The sequence below is a fragment of the Cheilinus undulatus genome, linkage group 4, assembly GCF_018320785.1.
Source record: "Cheilinus undulatus linkage group 4, ASM1832078v1, whole genome shotgun sequence".
Classification (NCBI taxonomy): domain Eukaryota; kingdom Metazoa; phylum Chordata; class Actinopteri; order Labriformes; family Labridae; genus Cheilinus; species Cheilinus undulatus.
Genome location: NC_054868.1, coordinates 30,550,923 through 30,568,867, shown reverse-complemented (window position 1 = coordinate 30,568,867; position 17,945 = coordinate 30,550,923). Strand labels below are relative to the sequence as shown.

Genomic DNA, 17,945 nt, shown 5'->3' with positions numbered 1-17,945 from the left:
GTACAGGACAAGGCCTGCAAACTAAGTTCCTACAATTTACAATTTCATTTAGCAGACACTTTTTTCCAAAGCAACTCAGCAATTTTTACAGGTATTCCTGGTGTTAAGGACCCAGCCCAAGGGTCCACACTGGACACTTGTGCTCTGAACTCCCAATCTCCCATACCACAGTCTGCAATATAAACCACTGAGCTATCCAGCCGACACAGTCCACAGTTTTGTGGACTATAGGCAGGGTTCATTGATTAGTGCGCATTAGGTCCGCTCGGCTCTGATCATAAAGTCAGCAGGAATAAGCAGAAAGCCGAGATTCAGTTCACAATATTTACTGTCACAGAATCCCTATTTTACATTACTTATATTGACCTACCCCATTGGCTGGTAGGTTGAGCAAATTCACCTGACACCACTAAAAATACCCACATTAGGCTGGTGGTGAGTGCCAAATTCCCACCTTGCTCTACACATTACTCTGCAACTGTATACCTTGCACAGGCAAATGCTGAATTGATTCTTTTTTCTGCAAAGTCACTGTCAAGCTTAGTCACGGCCCAGCTGCTCTAAAGAATGTCAAAAATGGGTTCAGATTCTTTTATTTAAAAAAGAAAAGTACAACCAAAAACAAAACAAAGCAATGTGCACTGACAAGCAGGCTGCTGTGCATAACTTCTGTCTCTACATACATTTTACAGTGACAGAGATCACCTCAGTATGTGCCTTCATCTCACAGTGAAAGTAACAAAAAGGCAAAGCAAAATAAATTATGTGATTGATCATCAAAGCAAAGGTTAAGGAACCAAAAGGCCTCTTAAGTATTTCCCCTGAACATGGAGAAATCTGTTGTAAATGACACGCACAGTACCTTAAACACACTCAGCTGAACAGGCATCCAAAGGTTTGATTGAACATAAGATAACAACAGCTAAACAATGTAAAGGTCAGGCATGTACTGATGGAACAAAAAATAGAGATCCAGATGACAATAACAAAAAACTTTAGCTCAAATGTTCCCTTAAATAAATAAAAATAATTTCTTACATATTTACAATAATTTTGACTTAAATTTACAAATGTAAAAAGGCAACACCAGACAGAACATAAATGTGTTTTACAAAGTATTTACAGTAACTATTTACAGTGCTTCATGATTAATCATCTACAATCACTTAACTTTCTTCATTTGAAAAATTTTCTTCATTTTGGTTGACTTCACAAAACTCAGCAGCATTTTTCACATACAATGTAAACCATTTAAGACTCTTCACAGTCTAACATGCTTTTTATGTGAAGATAAGAGAAATGATTTAAATGTGACTCATGATTCTTTGATGGATGATAATTAAGATAAATGCTTCTGATATGGGAGCCAATAAAATGTGCAACTCTGTACCATAAAGAAATAAAGTTTGCATTTACAATATTATATGCAACCATACCAATAATCACAGCTAAAGGTATAGTATACTAGGGTTTTCTTGATGCCAATTGTGGAGCCTTTGATATGATTATAGTAAAAATCAAACAATATTGATATCAGTTTTGGTACCACAGCAACAAAAATAGAAGTCCTAAGCACCCCGTTTTTGGATTTCTTCTGTATTTACCAAAAATTGCAGGCAAACTCCTGGTCTCCAATTAATTGTACAGATTTGTCCAAATACTTAAGCAACATTTTAGCTCCAAGACAAACTTTGGTACTTCTTGATATCGTTTAAGTAACGGAGATTGTGTTGTCTTGAAACTCGCAGTAACAAAAAATAATAATAATTGAAAATAATTGAAAAGTGTAAATTGTTGGCAACCTTAGTATTTACTACCATAGAAGCTGATCTAAGAGATAGAGGCTGTAAGGTGTTTAGGTCACTTAATTGTTAGAGTGTTGTTGAAAGGCACAAGTGAGTCTTGAGACAGTAAATGTCAGATTTTTCAAGTATATCTTGGAGAACTTGTGATTTGTTTATGTATTTTGATAATAAAATCAGACTATGTGTTAGGCTTTATGCTTTATGTTAGGCATCAGGATGCTCAGACAAATAATTTTAAGAGTTTCAGAAGAGTCACAGCTCCAGGATAAAGAACATCGTCTTTTGAAACTACGCATTAATCCTTCATATAAAACCATTTTACAAAAAGCTCCGGGGCTTTTCTTCTTTTTCAGTTCTTTTTCCTTTAGGCTTGGACGGCACAGTGCTGAGGTCAGAAAAATAAGCCACAAAATGAGGTGGGCAGGGAGGGGCAGCAGCAGTAGAAAAAATGGCCTTTGTTACTTCATGTTTGCAAAAGAAAAAAAAAATCACTTCAAGAGACAATTAATGTCTTCGTCATCTATGTGTCATGCAACATCCATGTCCTCCATGCTCAGCATTTGCCTCTGCAATGAAAAATGTTACAATGAATAACAGCAGCTCTTAAACTTCATATTTGGAGAATCAGAGGATATTTAATAAAGAGAAAAGTCATTTGGTATGTAGGTGGGCATACCTGAGGATAAACGTAGCCCTCAGAGCTGTTTCTGCAGATGTGGAGCTCGTCTTCTGTGGTTTTCTGGTACACAGGATTGTCAAAGTGAATAGTGTTGGTATTCTTCAGACGCCAGTGTCTCCACAGCAACACTGCTCCAAATACCACCAGGCACAGCATCACTGCAAAGCAAAGAAAAGTTAATGATGGTTGGTTAAGAAATTTTCGTCATGTAGCTGAACAAAGGAGCTATTTTGATTGCACAAAGATTTGAGAGTCAAACTTACTTAATGGCAAAACCACGTAGAGAGCAAAAGGGTGGGATGAAGGAGCTTCTTCAGGGCCGCCGGCTAATTTGTTACCTGAAAGAGAAGAGTGACTGATTTTATTCAGTTCTATCTCTAAATGTGAAATTAAAAAAATAGCTGAGTCTCTTTCTTTGCAGTCTTTACAGTAAATCATGTTTGATGCTACAGTTTTTTGCTAACTGAGAGTCTAAGATGGCAACAAGCAATAAAATTATTCACCACATAGCTGCAAAATACACTCTTAACAATATTCTGCATGTTTTTATTACTTTGATTCTGAGGGGCTGAAAGGTAGAGCTGTTTACCTGTGGGAGGGTAAACAGCCCACAGTGTTACTGCTAAGCTAACTAGCTGTTAGCTAACCATTTTTCTGTTAACATGGGTGTGATGTCAGTCTTCTCAAAACACTATTTTAAAACAACTGTGACAATGCACTGATAAAATGTTTTGTTTGACAAAAGTAGGATGAACTGTAAACTAAACCACAGGTAGCCGTAGCACAATGCCAAAACACATTATTGCTAATTGCTGTGCTAGCCCCTTTTACTCCCATATATTAGCAGTGGTTTAAGCTAACGTTAGTGCATACTAAAATGCTAACAACTAATAAATTAATCAAGTCAAGCTGTGATGTTTACTATCCTCACCGTTCAGAGAAAGAGAAAAGAGAAAGCCACTGTTGAAGAAAACTCATATCAAATCTCAACTAGAGTTCACCCATAAGGCATCTGGGAGACTCCGTGGTCAAGCGAGAGAAATTTCTTTGGTCTGATGACACCAAAATGTTTTTTTTTGGCCATCAGACAAGATGCTATGGTTGGTGGACACTAGACATTGCACAGTACTACGAACACACCATCCCCACTGCGAGGCACAGTGGTGGCAGCATCAACTTGTGGGGATGCTTCTCAGCAGCTGGCCCTGTTGCAGTTTTGGTTATTAATCTAAGGACTGAACAAATTTAATGTATGAAATATGATTGCATGTACAAAAGCCAGGATATCTTAGAATAGATATTGTGGTCAACCCATCCAAAACTGTGAACCCACAGATAGATTGGGTTACGCTGGAGCCCCCCATGTCTAGAATTTTAGCTCATGTTTTTCCACGTTGTATGAAATAGGCAGAATGAAGAAGTGTTGTGACCACTATATTAAAACATAAAGTAGTAGTCCAGTACAAAACCAATTCATATCACCATACCTTGAGCAGTGATGGCAGGCTGCTGTGTGGTCTGTGGTGGTTGGCTGGATGAGGCACTCTGAGGCTTTTTGGTAGCTTTGGTGGTCGCAACTGTTGTGGTAGGGAGAGGCGGGTTGGGCTTGGTTGGACCTTGAGACGGGAGTGGTGCAGCAGTTTTTTTCTCAACCGGCGGGGCAACTGAACCTGCAGAAAGAGAGACTATAACAGTTATTACATGTTTTGATGTTAATTTTTTGTTTATTTGTAGTTCCATGTACAGGGGACTCTCACCTGCCACACATTTCTTCATATCAGGTGCCATGGTCATGTTGTCAGGACAGGCACAGGTGAATTTGGGAGAGTGCTGGTTGATTACAGGAGCAGGAAGGCACAGAAACTCACAACCTCCATTAATACTGTTACTCTCTGTGCACCAGTTTTTACCTGTACATTAGAGCAATACAAAAGGCCTTATAAATCACTTTAAACCTTGAAAAAAATATATTTTGTTTGAAACAGGGGTACTTGGATTAGCTCTTGACATGCCATTACCGGTTGGCTGCTTGAGGTTATGGTACAGCACAATGTCTTCTGGCTGGATGAGGTCCATTGCTAGCTTGGTGATGTCATTTCCTGTCAGGCGGCTGGCACTATAAACGGCACTGCTGGTCATATCTGTCCAAAACACTTTATCCTATTTAAAAGAGAAATGCAGCTTGGTTAACAACAGTTTTCCAGTGGATTAATTCTTAAGTCTGATTAAGAATTAGCACCAAATTTATGGGACATAAAACGCAGACTCAGTTCTTTATACTAAATCATTCAGCCAGATAACTCTCATAACGCATAGACAGGATTTGACCCCTTTTGAAATGGATCATAGTTTCCATTATAACATTAATGTTTCCAGCCACGAGCTTGATTCAACTATCCATTCAACAACATGGTCCAAACTACTTTTAACATTCAGTGACTTCATTGTCATGTGGGTATACAATGACTTCGTCACTCACCTCAAACACAGTCAGAGACAGGGGATGGCCAAGTGTTTCCTGGTCGTAAATGAGAGTGCGTCGTGTCCCTCCATTCACATCAATGCTGGATAGAGTGTGCAACTTAGAGTCCACCCAGTACAGACGCTGGTTAACCATATCTGTCCAGAAAAGTATAAAAGAGGTATATGACTTATTAACACTGTTGGTTAATTCTTAAGTTTGAGTGGAGGTTTGTGGTTTCCATTAGGTTAATCAATTTACTCTGCTTACCAAGGGTGATGCCATTTGGCCACACAATGTTATCTGACACCAAGGTAGAGCGATCTGCTCCATTCAAGCCACTCCTCTCTATCCTGGCCCGCTCGCCCCAGTCTGTCCAATACATGAAGCTAAACAAAGAAATTTGAAATTTTGAGTCAGACTACCTGGAAATAAAAGATCAGTCTTAAACCAGTTCAACATTTTCACTCACTTTTCAACAGGATCAATTGTGATGGCTCTTGGCTTGTCCAGGTTCTCTGTTATCAGAGTCTTCCTCTTGCTGCCATCTGTTGTTGCCACAGAGATCGTCTTTAAGTTGCTGTCAGTCCAGTAAATGTTGCCATGGATCCAATCCACTGCAATCCCTTCTGGTGCCTCAGTCCCACTGCCAATTACTTCAGTGTGGTAAGAAGAATCACCAGCCATGTCTAACCTGGAGCTGTTGGAAGGAAAACAAGACAGTTTCTTTCTGTTAGGCATGAGTATTGCTTCATCTGCAACCCATTATACACAGTAGTCTAGATTAAATGAAGTTCAGAGATACTGATAGAGGCTTTCTGCTGCAGTTCACCAAGAATATCTTCAGAAAACTACAAATAAGCAGATCCAGAATATTTTAAGTCGCTCTAACCTGTAGATTTTCTTCAGGGAAAGATCAGACCAGAAGATCATCTTGTTAGGCATGTCCATGTCCAGAGCCACCGCGTTCTTCAGCTGAGGAATCAGACGGATGTACTCACTTCGGTCAACTGTCATCTTCCTCACTTCATGTCTATTGGTGAAGAAGAGTGTGGCCACGGTGCCTGGATGGCAAAGATGAAAAAAGAAGCAATTATTTTCATGTAATATTTCAAGCCTTTAGTATACATAATTGATCATTTTCAGATAAGATGATCATGGTAAAGTCGATCAAGTAAAATTACCTGATTCAGCCTTGCATGTCCTGCTTGCAGGGTCAATCTCATAGCCCTCCTGACAATCACACTTGTAGCTGCCAGGCAGGTTGATGCAGGTCTGACTGCAAGTGTCCGGCACAGCACATTCATCGACATCTGCAAGAGGAGAAATAGGAGCATGATTTAAAAGACAGCAAAACTTTTCCTATAAAGTCAAGAATTGTTAAACTATAAATGTAGACCCAGAGCTGATTGCAACCTCTCACCTTCACAGGTTTTATTGTCTGCCATCAGTCTGTATCCAGAATTGCAGGAGCAGTTGTAGCCAATCTTCAGATCATCACAGATTTGGGAGCAGCCACCATTTCCAGTCAAACACTCATTGTTGCCTATGGTGACACAGACACACAGAGCCTTCAGAAAGTATGCCTAGCATCTATTTTTCCAAATGGTAGCATAAACTTACTATCACTGTTTCAGACCACAAACTATCCAAGCCAGTCAGCCAAGACTGCTTAGCTAGCTGCTCTGATCATATTTTCCAGGCTGCTCTGAGTAGACTCAGAGCTGAATGAATATCCAAACTCTGACAGCCTTCTTCATCAGATTTTTTTGTCAGCTTGATTCACTTACCACACTCTTTGACAGGTTCATCAGACCAGTCTCTGCAGTCTCTCTGTTTGTCGCACACCCTGTCCATGCTGATACACTCTCCACTTTTACACTTAAACTTGGTGGGGCCTTCACATACACTATCTGCAAACAAGAACAGATTCAGCTGTCAGACAATGGTTTTAAAACCGATTTACAAAGACTTTACAAGGGGTATCAAAGAAAAAAAGAGCTAAGTCAATTAAACAAGATGACTTCTTCTTGCGAGTTACCTATGTGGCAGCCGATCTCATCACTGAGGTCTCTGCAGTCATGCTGTCCGTTGCATTGGCGGCTGCCATGGATGCAGACACCATCATTACACTGGAACTGATCTGGTCCACAAGTGGGCTGACCTAAAAAGAGAAGACAAATTGATTAATACAAGAGAGGTCGAGACAGGAAGAAAGAGAATAAATGAAAAGTGAAGGAATATGAGATGACAGAGGGAGGAGGAAATCCTGTGATAAGTTCAGGGTCAATCTTCCATTAATAACAATAATAACAAATAAGCGACAATTATTAGACGCCATATTCTAAAACTAATAATATAATTTAATTTATGCAGTTTAAAAAACAGGAATGGTTCAGTAGCACTCGTGCTAGCATATGTCCTGGCTCACAGTTACTTTATTTTGGGGCTGAAAAGTGTGTGTGAACTATTATTGAGTTTTGATATTGATTTTTTTTATTTGTGTTGCTGTTTTCTTTCACCAATTTTTCTGCCAATTTAACTTGCTGCTGATAAGCTATTTTGCCACTTTTTTTTATCCTTTTCAACCACCTTTTATGCCCATTTCACAAATTTTACTGGCATTTCACCAAGTTTTATGCCTGTTATTTAAATATTTTTCCCTACTTTGTCTTTTTTGCCTCTGTTTACTCATTCTTCCCACTTTTACCTATTTTTGCCATATTTAACCACTATTCATCATCCCCAATTTTTGCCACTTTTTAGTCCTATTTCACCTCCCTTTATGTCTATTTTGCCTCTTTTACCAATTTTTGCCACTTTTAACTAATTTTAATTCTGTTTTAAGGAAAGGGCTTCATATTTTGAAGAAGGCTATATACTGAGGCATAAGTAAAAAAAAGTGTTGCTTTGATAAGAGTGGTTATCATTCAGGCAAAAAAATCAAATATGGTTATCACAGCCTAACTTTACAATTGACCATGATTTTGCTGACCTCCATAAGTCCCCCATTTGGTTGAGCCCCCCTTATCCCCTGGCCTTGGATTCAGACTGCCAACTTACTGCAGTTGACCTCATCCGATCGATCGAGGCAGTCCGAGTCTCCATCACACCTCCAGGAGCTGGGTATACACTGCCCATCTGTACACTGGAACTCACGGACAGTACAGGTCACTGAGGTCTTCACATGTTCCTGTCCCACACAGTTTTCAGGCCACTCATCAGACCCATCAGCACAGTCAGCATCACCGTCACAGCGCCATATGGCTGGCACGCACACTGAGTTGTTGCACTGGAAGGAGAGAGAGCTGCAGGTGGGTTTGGGACAGGAAGCTTCATCCGAACCGTCCGAACAGTCGTTGTCTTTGTCGCAGACAAAGCTGGGGGATATACACTGACCATTGGCACATTGAAACTCGCCAGCTTTGCATTGTTTGGCGGCTGTGGAGAGACAGGAGAGAGAAAAGAGAGCAGTGAATCTGATGTAAAGTTAAAGCTAGCTAGGCAGCTAGTTAGCTAAATGGTAAATTTCAGTCAGTTTCATAACAAAACAACCCAACAGTCAAGAAGAATGATTAAAATGGCACTGCACATGCTGCCTAGGTATTAGGGTATGAGGATTTTGTTTTCTTGTGTGTGTTAGCATTGATGCTATAAAATGAAATAGATGTATTTAAACTGCTCATGTTGGCAAGCACTACATGTTAGCACAGGCATATTAACTTGTTTGCTTGTAGATTATACATATCTTTAAACTCAGATTAGTCATCTAGTCAAAGTACAAACTGAACACATTTAAAATTGACAAAACAGTTTTCTTTTTTTGGGGGGGGGGGTTGCTGCCCAGTATATAGTTATTCTTGAGGTTTGCACCCACATGCCAATGTTAAATGTGATTACATAGTGTACGCCACTTTAAACTGACACAGATACAACTTAATTTCAATTTTTCAATCAAAGTACTGCCTAACTAACTATGTTGCTTATGTGAGATGCTGACAGCTCATTGTGCTTGTTGATATCAGTGCAGCAGAGCTTGTAAGGGTAACAAAGTTTAACCAGCTAGTCGCACACATTGATACTTTAGCTATCACTTGGAAAACAAATTTTTGTTTAATCTTATATTTGTGTCTTTTTAATCAAGTAGTAATTCTTAAAATATCAGTATTGGATATTTTGTTTGTTGTGATGTTCAGGTATATTGTGAAAAAAAAGTTTAAAAAAACTTACTGCAGTTCTTCTCGTCAGCCCCGTTCCTGCAGTCAGCCTTGCCGTCACAGTGCCAGCTACCTGGTATACACTGGTTCGTGGGAGCTCCACAGTTAAACTCTGACTGCGGACAGGTTTTGGTAGCTGTGGATAGTAAAAAGAGAATATGACTTAAATCATCATTATTTTTGATGAAAGAATTGTGATCAGACTTAGATAACTGTCACACTGAAACCACTGTTAAAGTTGATGTCTTTCTGATTCCCACTTTTAACTGCTGATGGTGTCTATTTATTTGTGTACAACCACATGAAAATATACTGTTCAGCAAATAAGTGAGAAATATACTCATTGTTTAACACTGGTGATGATAGTTGGCTGTTTTCTATGGTGGCGTATTGCATTCACTCGAAAATAAAAAAAATCCTCCTGTTTTTATGACATAACTTTCTTGTAGGAACAGGATTTTTAAATTTATTTTTGATTTTCCTGTTTTTACGAGATAGTATCTCGTAAAAACAGAATTCGATCAGACCTAGGGAAAGAGAACTGTTACGTGGAACAGATGCAGATATTCCTGAGACATGATCATGTGGATGAGTTTTCACGCAGATGCTATTTGTATGGCTCAAGCAATCATAACCAACGCATAGAGAACTGGTGGGGGATTATGAGGAAACAATATGCACTGGATCAACATCTTTCAGGATTTGAAAGATTCTGACTACTTCTTAAACCTCTTAAACCTCTAATTACTGGCTAATGCAGCAACCAGTCATGCAGGAGAGCGTCAGGGGGAATCCTGTTTTCACGAGATACTATCTTGTGAAAACAGGAAATTTAAAATTAAATAAATTCCTGTTTTTATGAGATAGTATGTCGTAAAAACGGGAATTTCAAAAATACATAAATTCCTGTTTTTACAAGATAGTTCTGTCATAAGAACAGGAGGACTTTTTTTATTTTCCTGCAAATGCAATACGCCACCATAGTTTTCCCAACTCTTAAGGAAACATTTTTGCTGTTTCTAGCATCTCAAATGTTCAGTTTAGCTTTCTGTTTCAATCTTAATCAGTGTGACAAATTATAAACCTTTGGACTTCCTGTGAGTGCATTTTAGCTTCTACTAAAATGTAATAATGGATATTGAAAATATTTTTATGCACAGTTTAAATGTATTCAGATTTTGAATGTAAGTTGTAGAGGTAATATTTACCGCAGGTTTCTGGCAGCTCATCAGTCCCATCACCACAATCATCGGTCCCATCACAAATCCACCTGCGAGTGATACACCTCCCATTTCCACACTTGAGCTGAGTGGAGCTGCAGGTGAACGCGGCATCTGTGAATAATAAAATAGTTAAATAGTTCAGTATGACACAAGAATAAACTACTGACATAATTAGTCTTTCCTACTCAATTTACAGGTTGTTGCTCATGAGCGTGAGTGATAACATGAGCAAGTGTAAAGACAAAACTGATAACATGCCAAGGTAAAATATTTAACTGAAAGTTACAATTAAGTGACAATTGAAGGATGCTCTGACAAGTGATAATGTGAAAGCCACGCCTTTTTCTCTTTGCTTAACTCAGAGCTGACTACCAAATAGAGATAAGTGCAGTCGTTTGACTTATGTTATAACAAGATAGTGAGTCTAATGTTAACGTATTTGGACAAAGAATGCTGTACCTGTCTAATCTTTCTTAACATAAGCCGGGGCAAAAACATGTAGTCATTACAACAAACCAAGACATACTTTCTTAAGTTTATCTTTTTAGCTTTCGCCTTTATTTAGATAGAACAGTTAAAGAAAGACAGGAAGTATGGGGAGAGAGAGTGAGAAGACATCAGGACATCTGCTGTACCAACTGAGCTAAACCCGTGCCCAAAACCAACACACGCCTCAACCAAATCTACCCCTTGTAGTCCTATAGAAAGAGAAATTAGAGAAATTGAGGTAAAACATAAGCTTTAGAATATATAGGAAATTTTAAATAGAATGCGAATAGCCTTGAAAAGGCTTGTTAAGCTGTTTTCACAAATGCACAAAGATTTTGAAAATTTCCCCAAATTTTTTAAGGTGAGCTGTATGAACACAAATGGTTTTGCCAGGAAGTTTTCTTGTCACCTCTATGTAAAATTTCCACATAAAGATGGTGCAAACTGATGCATGAATAAAGCAGGAAATTTTCAGAGAAAATCCCCTCAAGCAAGCAGAAATAGCTGATGCTGATAATATCCTGTGACCTCTGCAAAACTAATGTTGATGCAGTAACTTCATACAAAACTGCAGAGAGGTTTCTGGCTGCTGACTGTACATCTCACTGTTCGTTTGAGACGATGTTTCTGTCAGAAATGAAATACACAATAAACACAATAAAATCAGATTAAACTTCCATTTAGGGTTAGGGTAAGGGTTAAGGTAATGGGTAGGATACCATAAATCAAAAGTTAAAAACCTGACCTGCTAAACAAGATTACAAAACATTTAATGAAGCCAAGTAAACCGTCTGCTTACAGGAAGAAAGCTCATCCTCCATGATGCAGCAATTGGGTCTTATTTAGCTAACATAGCTAAAGCTAAGCTCACAAAACAGCTACGTAAACTACAAAGCTATGTCAGTAAAGTAACTACATTTGCTAAAGTTCACATTACTAAAGCTAACTTAGCTACATTGGCTTATGTAGTAGCATTAATAAGTAGCTAGTGTAGAAACGTTAGGCTTATCGTAAACCAACAAAGCTAACACTGTTCTGCTTCTAAAACTGCTTGTTACATGATTTAATCCCTCTAATTTAATTAGACCTCTAATCTTTTTCTCTGTTTTATTAATGAAATATTGCTTAGTCTGTAATGTTTGCAGTGCAGTTATTTCTGAAAGACATTTCATTTATGATGGAAGTTGTTTTTTCCTTTATATGCCATGTCTTGCCACCTCAGACAATCTCCAACTAGCTAAGTTCTCTGCTGTAAAGTGCATATCGCTGCCGTCAGGGCAAAACCTTGTATCTTCACTGTTCATTATATTCTTTTTTTTTTTTCATTAGTCAGTGCTACCCTTTACCTTTACAACTCTGAGCGGATTTGGACAAATGTGAAGCAATAAAATGTGTCAGAAAGATGCTGACTATGACCAGCCAGTCTTACATTAATTCAAAAGTACTGTATTTTTTTCATTCCCTGAAAAGAGGTGATTTTGAAGATAGGAGGTGTTTGCCCAACATCTTTACAGGCAGGCTGCCCTTAAACTCTAGAGAGATTTTCATCAGTTCTTGTATTAAAAAGGTCAAAGATATTTGTTCATTGTAGGCATTTTTATACTATTTTACCCCCTTTTAAAAGTTTATTGATGTACTTGAAGATTTCAATCTGTATCTCAGGTCCTCTACAGATGTACTTTCAGGTGTCACAACTATTCATGCTAATAAAATGAAAGGAAGGCAGGTTAACCCACACCTTCTTTCTTGTTGGCGTGACACATCTCAGGCATGACACTCATCTTTTTGTCATGAAAGTACAAACAGGTTTACTACTTGGTTTTAAGATTAAAAGTTTGAAGTTGTATGGCCTTAGGCTGACCCTGGAATATTTGGGGCTCAGAGGTCAGGACCCTGAGACGATCACACCTCACTGAACACCGCTTGTCAACATCACACATGTGTGAGAACGGGCTGGACCATTCCCACTCCTGAGTAGGTGTAGCAAGTGTGGCTATGTCTCTATCCTGTCCCTCCTGTGACCTGCAGGCCAGAAACATGACAGACTATCCCTTTAAGACAATAGCAAGGGAGGAGTTGAACAATCACACCACCAGAGCTGATTGGTCCCAGAGAGGCATTTCTCATAACAGCATCACCACAGAGACCCACAGATCAAGGCGGGGACATTAAACATGAGGACGTCTGTCAACGTGAGTGTTTGTATGAGGGATGCTGGCTTAAAAAAAAACAAAAAAAAAAAACAACCAAACTGGTCTGATTCATCAGGAACATTTAGAAGACAATGCTTTCTCAATGCTGGAGTTGCCTCAAACACTTACCTCCTTTCGACTTTGAAAGCAGACACACAAAAAAACAGAAGTGAGAGCTTGTAATTCTTGGGAACCCTCAGAGTTTCACTTATTAAACTCTAGCTGATCCTGACAGGCCCCTCCTGTGCCCCCCCCCCCATGCTTTCAGGGAAACCACAAACGCTCACACAAGTGGAGACCAGGCATGCAGCCATGAATTCCAGGAACAGAGTTTCCAAAGCAGACTCCAGCTGTCCCTCAAGATGTGCGGTCACTGATTTACAGTTAAAAATGTCAAGTCTCTCACTGCCATTTTAGGGAGCACCTCATTTACTCCATTTGTAAAAGGGGGAGCAAAAGTAGGTCAAACACAAGCACTTCCTGACCCCTCTGACTTCCAGTGTTTTCATTTTCCGCTGCCAATCTTCCCTGCAGCTTCCCCATGTGGGTCAGGAGCTTCCTAAGAAAACCCTTGGTGAGAGGAGATCCCCTTTCATTCATTATATTCAGCTTTATCTGTGTTAAAAAGTCCAGGTTTATTTGAGCTCATGTAGGAGGTACCTATAATCCAATGTTTTCACCTGAGCGTCTTTAGGTCTATTTCAAAATCCTCAATATCAATTTAAGATATAAAACCAAGCAAAAAGGAAACCCAATAGGTCTTTCTCTAACTTTTTAAATGCAATTATGGGGCGCTGACTTAGCTCAGACTTAGGAAACATGCTTGACTCTGACTCTTTATAAAACGTCTCTTACTTTCTTCACAGATTTCCACTCCTCACTGCTCGTTGCTGTGTTCAACATGTCTTTTCACTCATGAGAACCCTAAATTTGATCACCTTCATCTTAATAGCAGTGACACAACTCAACGCCTAGAGCTACATTACACAACAGAAGCCCACAAACTTCAAGTGCAAAGACCTGTTTGAATACTATCTCCAGGGCATCTATTGCCTCTGCAGACAAACTGAACTGTTCAGGTGCTATTTATAACCATGGTGTGAACTTGACAACCAGGAAACCACTCAACCATAACACTACCATGTAAGGAGAGTACTTATACAAACACCAGACTATGACTAGCTTCAAAGTGCATGCATTAAAATACTAAACAAACACTTGTTTGACGGCAGAAACTGGCAGAATGAATGCGGTCTGTCGTCCTGACACTGCACTATGACAATTGTCCTTTGTGACTTCATGTGACTGTCAACTGACAATGCACTCTTGTCTTTTTATGGCATATAAATGCAGAGAACATTCACTGAAAACCTTCAGAAAGAGGTGCGTTTATTGACAAAACATCCACCCAGTTGTTAATTAATAACCAGGATGCATGTGCATGAGGAAGACTAGCAGCAGATAGTGAGTTGTTGTGTACATTGGCTCAGTAAAGAGGAGTTCATGTGGTTAATGCATGAATACTGCAGCAGGATCACAGCCAAATTATGTTTGATCCCCACTGGCCAAGAAACTCTCTGACCCCCTTACAGTATGATTTTGAGCCTGTACAGTTAGTCCAAGAAGTCTTCACATTTAAGACTTGAGAATGAGGTCAGCATCTGCAGAAGAATGAAACCACTGAAAGTTTCCCCTGCAGCTTTCTCTTTATATTTTACCTCTACACACAGACATCAGTGACTTCCTTGAAACATGAGATTATCCAGCCCTCTTACAGCATGCTATGAAAGTATTTTAGATGATTGATATAGATGAAACTCCTCAGCAAAGCCTGTGTGACTCACTGCAGTAAAACTTCAGTCTCTCATGTAACGGAAAGACTGGTGATGTCTCATTTAAAGTAAACTAAATACAGAATGAATACATTAAGTTAACAAGAGCCAGGCCTTTAAACAAAGACACTTTCGCTAAAACAACCACAGATGTAAATGTGATGACTGGAAGTGAGCTCAGACTGAAAGAAAAAAATCTGCAAAGCTGCATGTGGAGTAGAGATTACTGAGGATTGCTGGAGTAATAGCATAAGGGGGCTGAAGCCTAATTCTTAGCACATTGTTGGCCTTAAAGGACATTAGGGTCAGTGTTCACCAATCCTGCTAGCTTTACAGAGAGCAGAAACACACTGTTACTATTAATTGATCAAAAGCCCTTTTTTTGCTCCCATGGTATCACATACTAAAAGTCACAGTATTCAGACTTCTATGGCAGGGGCTATCATCTAAATTAATACAAGGGCCAGCTTTTTCTTGGCATTGGGGGAGAGACTTTTACATAAACTGAAATAGATGTATTGTCTAATGAACGTATTATTTTTATCCCAAAAATATAATTCTAGTCTTAGTGGGGAGATCGGACCTGGTTGCATATACTGCAACTGCCACTGGGGGGCGATTGAGATATTTTGGCAACATATTTCTTGACTGTTGTTCAGTCCTGGGTTTAATACTGATATACTGAGATTAGTGAAAAAAAAGTTTCAGGTCTAGGGTGCAGGTGACCTAATGGTTTAAGGCGCGCCCCATGTACACTGTTGGCCCGGGGTCGAATCTGGCCTGTGGTGCTTTCTCACATGTCTCTCCCCAGCTTTCTCAACTCTGTTTCCAATTCTATCCGCTGTCCTCTGCTATCAATAAAGGCATAAAGGCCAAAGATAAATCTTTATTTAGAAAAAAAAAAAAAAATCAAGAATGGACTGATAAGTATGTCTTCAGCATGTGTCACATCAAAAGTTTTGGATGATTTTCATTTTTATTTTGTCAATGAATAACCCTTAAAAACCATAAAAAATTTCCTCTGCACATATGTAATAGTCTTCTGGGGCCTGGAGGGGGAGCGTTTTTCAGCATTTTGGGGAATAAATCATAATCTTTAACACCATATGTTGCTTTCTTGTTCTTTTTAAAAACATGCATAGTTTCAATTGTGTTTTTTAAACCAAATTCCCACCTTACCCATGCAAAGTTACTTAAAAGTAAACTTCAGACAACATAGTGTATCATGATTTTAGTATGATAATGACACTTTAGAGTGCAGTTAGATTATTTTTTAAAAATATGTATGTAAAGAAGTAATTTTTCAAACAGCTCTATTTTTGCACATAAAATGCAAAGATAGCTTTTAGATTAAAATTTTTGTTTAAAATTACATTAAAATAGTTCATACAACTGTCTGATAAGCAAAGGTATTCTTGGGAAGGGGACCACATGGACCCTCCTTTGTGTGGGCTTAGCCCCAGATATTTAACATGTCCAGCTCTGCCCCTGGTGTATAGAATGATTCATTGAGAATCTTTGCTGTAGAAATAATACAAATTAAAAAAACTTGCATGGCTTCATCTGAACCCTACCCTTGGCAGCAGCTCAATCCATCAAAACGGACTGTACTGAAATGATCAGTCTGGATGCTGATGGTCCAGTTTGCTATTTTAAATTAGAAGGAGCAATCAAGCTCCTCAAAGGAGCTTTGATTAAAGTTCTGTGTAAATGTAATGTCTCGACTCATTTATGGCCCATTTCCTACGGTATGACGTAATACTGCGTATGTTTGGCGTTAAAAGCAAGAGTTTTAGACTCTGATGTAAATTCCCGTATCCCGCTTGCTGCAGGGGCATGATGATGATGAAAAACCTCTGGAGTTGTAGCCGCACCCTTCCTCTTTGACAACCGCCTGTTTCCCATTAGTCCCGCCCCCTGAAACTTAAAACCTGCAACACGAGAGAACGTGATTGGCTTTTCTACTACACTCTAAAACGAGAAAACCAATGAGAGCGCGGTCCGTATTTCATTCATATATTCCAAAATGTAAACCAGACTGTCCTTTTTTATCACATATGTAGATTCATAATCGACATGGTTACATAGAAATTCAATATAATTATTTATAGCCTTTCATTTAAAATAAACTGGAGGGAAAAGTGCAATGAAGAAAATGTTAAGATCCGGATCATTTCCCATGATTCATCAGTCTTGCTTCCGCGAGGCCATATGGAAACATTTAATATACAACTTTAATCAAAGAGCAGAATACACATTTTACCACATAATTATGATTAAACCTTTAGTTTAAACATTATTCTATAACGGAATTAATGTTTTAGTCCGAGCTGCATTATGCCAGCCTCAGAAACTTCGACACCCTGGCTCATCCTCCTGAGAGTCATTCCAGAAAAAAATAAAAAATAAATAAAATCGTATTTCTTACCTGCTTGTGCAGCAAACTGAATCAGCATCAGCAGACAGCAACATACTGACAGTCCAGGGAGTCCCCTCCTCCACATCCCAAACATATCCTGTCCTTAATTTTCCTCCTTAGTTGACAGCTGAAGAGCAGCCACGCAGGTAAAGAAGGAAGTGGGTCCGTGCGTAAAAGGCTTCAGACAGAGTGGGCACGCTGCAGCTGTGCGTAAAAGGCGAATGCCAGCAAAATATTATGAGGTCCGGGTCCCATCAGACGAGTTTGTATGAGGCTGACAGGAGGGAGGTGCCAGAGCAGTGGTGTGATGTTTAAACTCGACGTGAGCAACGCCGGGGGGTGGAGCCTCGTGGTTGCTACATCACCGAGTTTGTCGTCCTTCCATCGTCCCTCCATCCACCCATATCTCTTCCTCTCAAAGCAGAATGTAAGTAGAAGGGAAAATGAATGAAAAGAAGTTGAAACATTCACAGAAACAATGAAGACATTTCACATCTTAACAGACTTTATTGATGACTAACAGAGTCTAGATGAGGAAGCAGCTTTTACAGTAGAGACAAACTGCAATAAACCACAGTAACAGCCTGTCATACACTTCAGTTTTCAGTGTGTGTGTGTGTGTGTTCTT

At 39.2% G+C, this 17,945-nt stretch overlaps 1 protein-coding gene across 1 annotated transcript; it reads right to left on the bottom strand.

Annotated features, from left to right (window-relative positions):
- Window positions 1–499: 499 nt before the first annotated feature.
- ldlrb (low density lipoprotein receptor b) lies at window positions 500–17,606 on the bottom strand. Its single transcript, XM_041785621.1, has 18 exons — window positions 17,327–17,606; window positions 10,371–10,496; window positions 9,176–9,298; window positions 8,009–8,386; window positions 6,987–7,109; window positions 6,736–6,858; window positions 6,369–6,491; window positions 6,130–6,258; window positions 5,838–6,009; window positions 5,418–5,645; window positions 5,216–5,334; window positions 4,964–5,103; window positions 4,503–4,644; window positions 4,242–4,394; window positions 3,972–4,154; window positions 2,748–2,822; window positions 2,482–2,642; window positions 500–2,371 (listed from the first exon to the last, which is right to left on the bottom strand). The coding sequence occupies exons 1-18, from the start codon at window positions 17,409–17,411 to the stop codon at window positions 2,333–2,335; spliced, it is 2,622 nt and encodes an 873-aa protein (XP_041641555.1). The 5' UTR covers window positions 17,412–17,606; the 3' UTR covers window positions 500–2,332.
- Window positions 17,607–17,945: the final 339 nt, after the last annotated feature.

Coding starts and splice junctions, on each gene's coding strand:
- ldlrb (XM_041785621.1), bottom strand. CDS start 17,411: ATGTTTGGGATGTGGAGGAGGGGACTCCCTGGACTGTCAGTATGTTGC. Junction 6,259..6,368: donor AGACAATAAAACCTGTGAAG/GTGAGAGGTTGC, acceptor CTCCTCTTGCAG/ATGTCGATGAATGTGCTGTG. Junction 2,643..2,747: donor CTACGTGGTTTTGCCATTAA/GTAAGTTTGACT, acceptor TTTGCTTTGCAG/TGATGCTGTGCCTGGTGGTA.